Source organism: Solanum stenotomum, chromosome 5 (genome assembly GCF_019186545.1).
Source record: "Solanum stenotomum isolate F172 chromosome 5, ASM1918654v1, whole genome shotgun sequence".
Taxonomy (NCBI): domain Eukaryota; kingdom Viridiplantae; phylum Streptophyta; class Magnoliopsida; order Solanales; family Solanaceae; genus Solanum; species Solanum stenotomum.
Genome location: NC_064286.1, coordinates 48,511,234 through 48,513,081, shown reverse-complemented (window position 1 = coordinate 48,513,081; position 1,848 = coordinate 48,511,234). Strand labels below are relative to the sequence as shown.

The 1,848-nt window shown below is 31.5% G+C and overlaps 1 protein-coding gene across 1 annotated transcript; it reads left to right on the top strand.

Annotated features, from left to right (window-relative positions):
* The first annotated feature begins 871 nt into the window (after positions 1–871).
* LOC125864087 (uncharacterized) lies at positions 872–1,848 on the top strand. Its single transcript, XM_049544024.1, has 2 exons — positions 872–1,352; positions 1,448–1,848. The coding sequence occupies exons 1-2, from the start codon at positions 872–874 to the stop codon at positions 1,846–1,848; spliced, it is 882 nt and encodes a 293-aa protein (XP_049399981.1).

The window sequence follows — 1,848 nt, the reverse complement described above, 5'->3', positions numbered from 1 at the left end:
TGTTTGACAACTCCAAAATTCCTTATTAGGAAAAGCTTATTAAGGCAATGAAAATAATCAGTCTTAAATGATATCAAAATAATGACTAACGAAGAAGAAGTTATTGAAAATTACTAATTATGGATAGAATAGAATGAATAAATAATATGATTAATATTATTATTTTTGAGATATAATAATTATTTCACTAACATTTTAAATCTGCTTTTGATAAATTGCTAATAGCAAAGTATTTTCTTGTTTTCTAGTAGATGCCTCCAACGAAATTTCCTTGTAACCTTCTTTGTATGACCATTTTTTATTTTCGTTCTTTTTAGACTGCAAAATTGAATTCAGAAATTGGATTTACTTTTACTTTTTTGAAAATTGTTTTAATATAACTATATAAGTGTCCGAAATATTGGCAATTCTATTTTCTTTCCTTTCACAAAACATAATTGATAACTTTCAGTTTCTTTTCCATATTATATTTGTCATATTAAGAAAAAAAATTGATTGAAAATCATATTTAGAGTGAATTAGCATTAGACTATTTGCATGCCTAGTTTATTTCAAAAGGAAATGATATAATTACCACAATCTTGACCTAATAATAATCAAATTGTTGTAAATGAATTAATGAATGTCCATTGTACCCTTTTTATGTCTATAAAAGGCATTGTAACTTGTATGGAAAAACACACAAAAATAAGGAAGATAAAAGTTTTCTATTTTATCTCTCTACTACATTCTTCTCTTCTTGGTTGTTATTAGTTTAATTTTAGTACTCAGTCTTTATTTTATAACACGTTATCAGCACGAGATTCTGTCATCTCAAAGTTTGAAGACTAAATTTAAAGGCTAAGGTACTATTATTTTTCTTCTCTTTATTATGGCTAATCTTACTAAACTTGAGTTTGTTGCCCTTCATAGTTCGGACAAGAACTACCTTTCATGGGTACTGGATACTGAAATCCATTTGGATGCAATGGGTCTTGGAGACACCATTAAAATTGAAAATAAAGCATCAAAACAAGACTGTGCTAAAGCAATGATATTCTTACGTCATCATATTGACGAAATTTTGAAAATTGAATATCTCACAGTCAAGGATCCACTCGTTCTGTGGAATAATTTAAAAGAAAGATATGACCATTTGAAGATGGTCATTCATCCAAAGGCACAATATGATTGGATGCATTTAAGGTTACAAGACTTTAAGTCTATTCACGAGAACAATTCTACCATGTTCAGAATTACTTCTCAATTGAAATTATGTGGAGATACGGTTAGTGGTGTTGATATGATGGAAAAAACGTTCTCCACCTTTCATGCCTTGAATGTGCTTCTACAGCAACAATATCGAGAAAAGGGTTTCAAGAAGTATTCTGAACTGATTTCTCATCTACTCGTGGCTGAACAAAATAATGATTTGTTCATCCTACTGGATCTACACCATTTCCTGAAGTGAATGAGGTGTATGCCCACCACACTAGGCGTGGAAGAGGTCGTGGACGTGGCCGTGGTCGTAATTATGACCAAGAGCGAAATCCTTTTCCCGGTGTTAATCATTCACCAAAGAAAAATCACTATCAAAAGGGAAAAGGAAAAGATGAGAAACGTGAAGCAGTTAAAACAAATTGTTTTCGATGTGGTGGAAGAGGTCATTATGCACGTGATTGTCGTACTCCTAAACACCTGATTGAGCTTTATCAAGCATCACTAAGAAAGAAGGATAAAAATCTTGAAGCTAATTTTATCACTGATCATGTTGACATCACACACTTGGATGTAGCAGATTTCTTCACACACCCTGAAAGAAAAATAGATCACTTGATTGGTGACGATTCTGTGGATGTGAAAGAATAA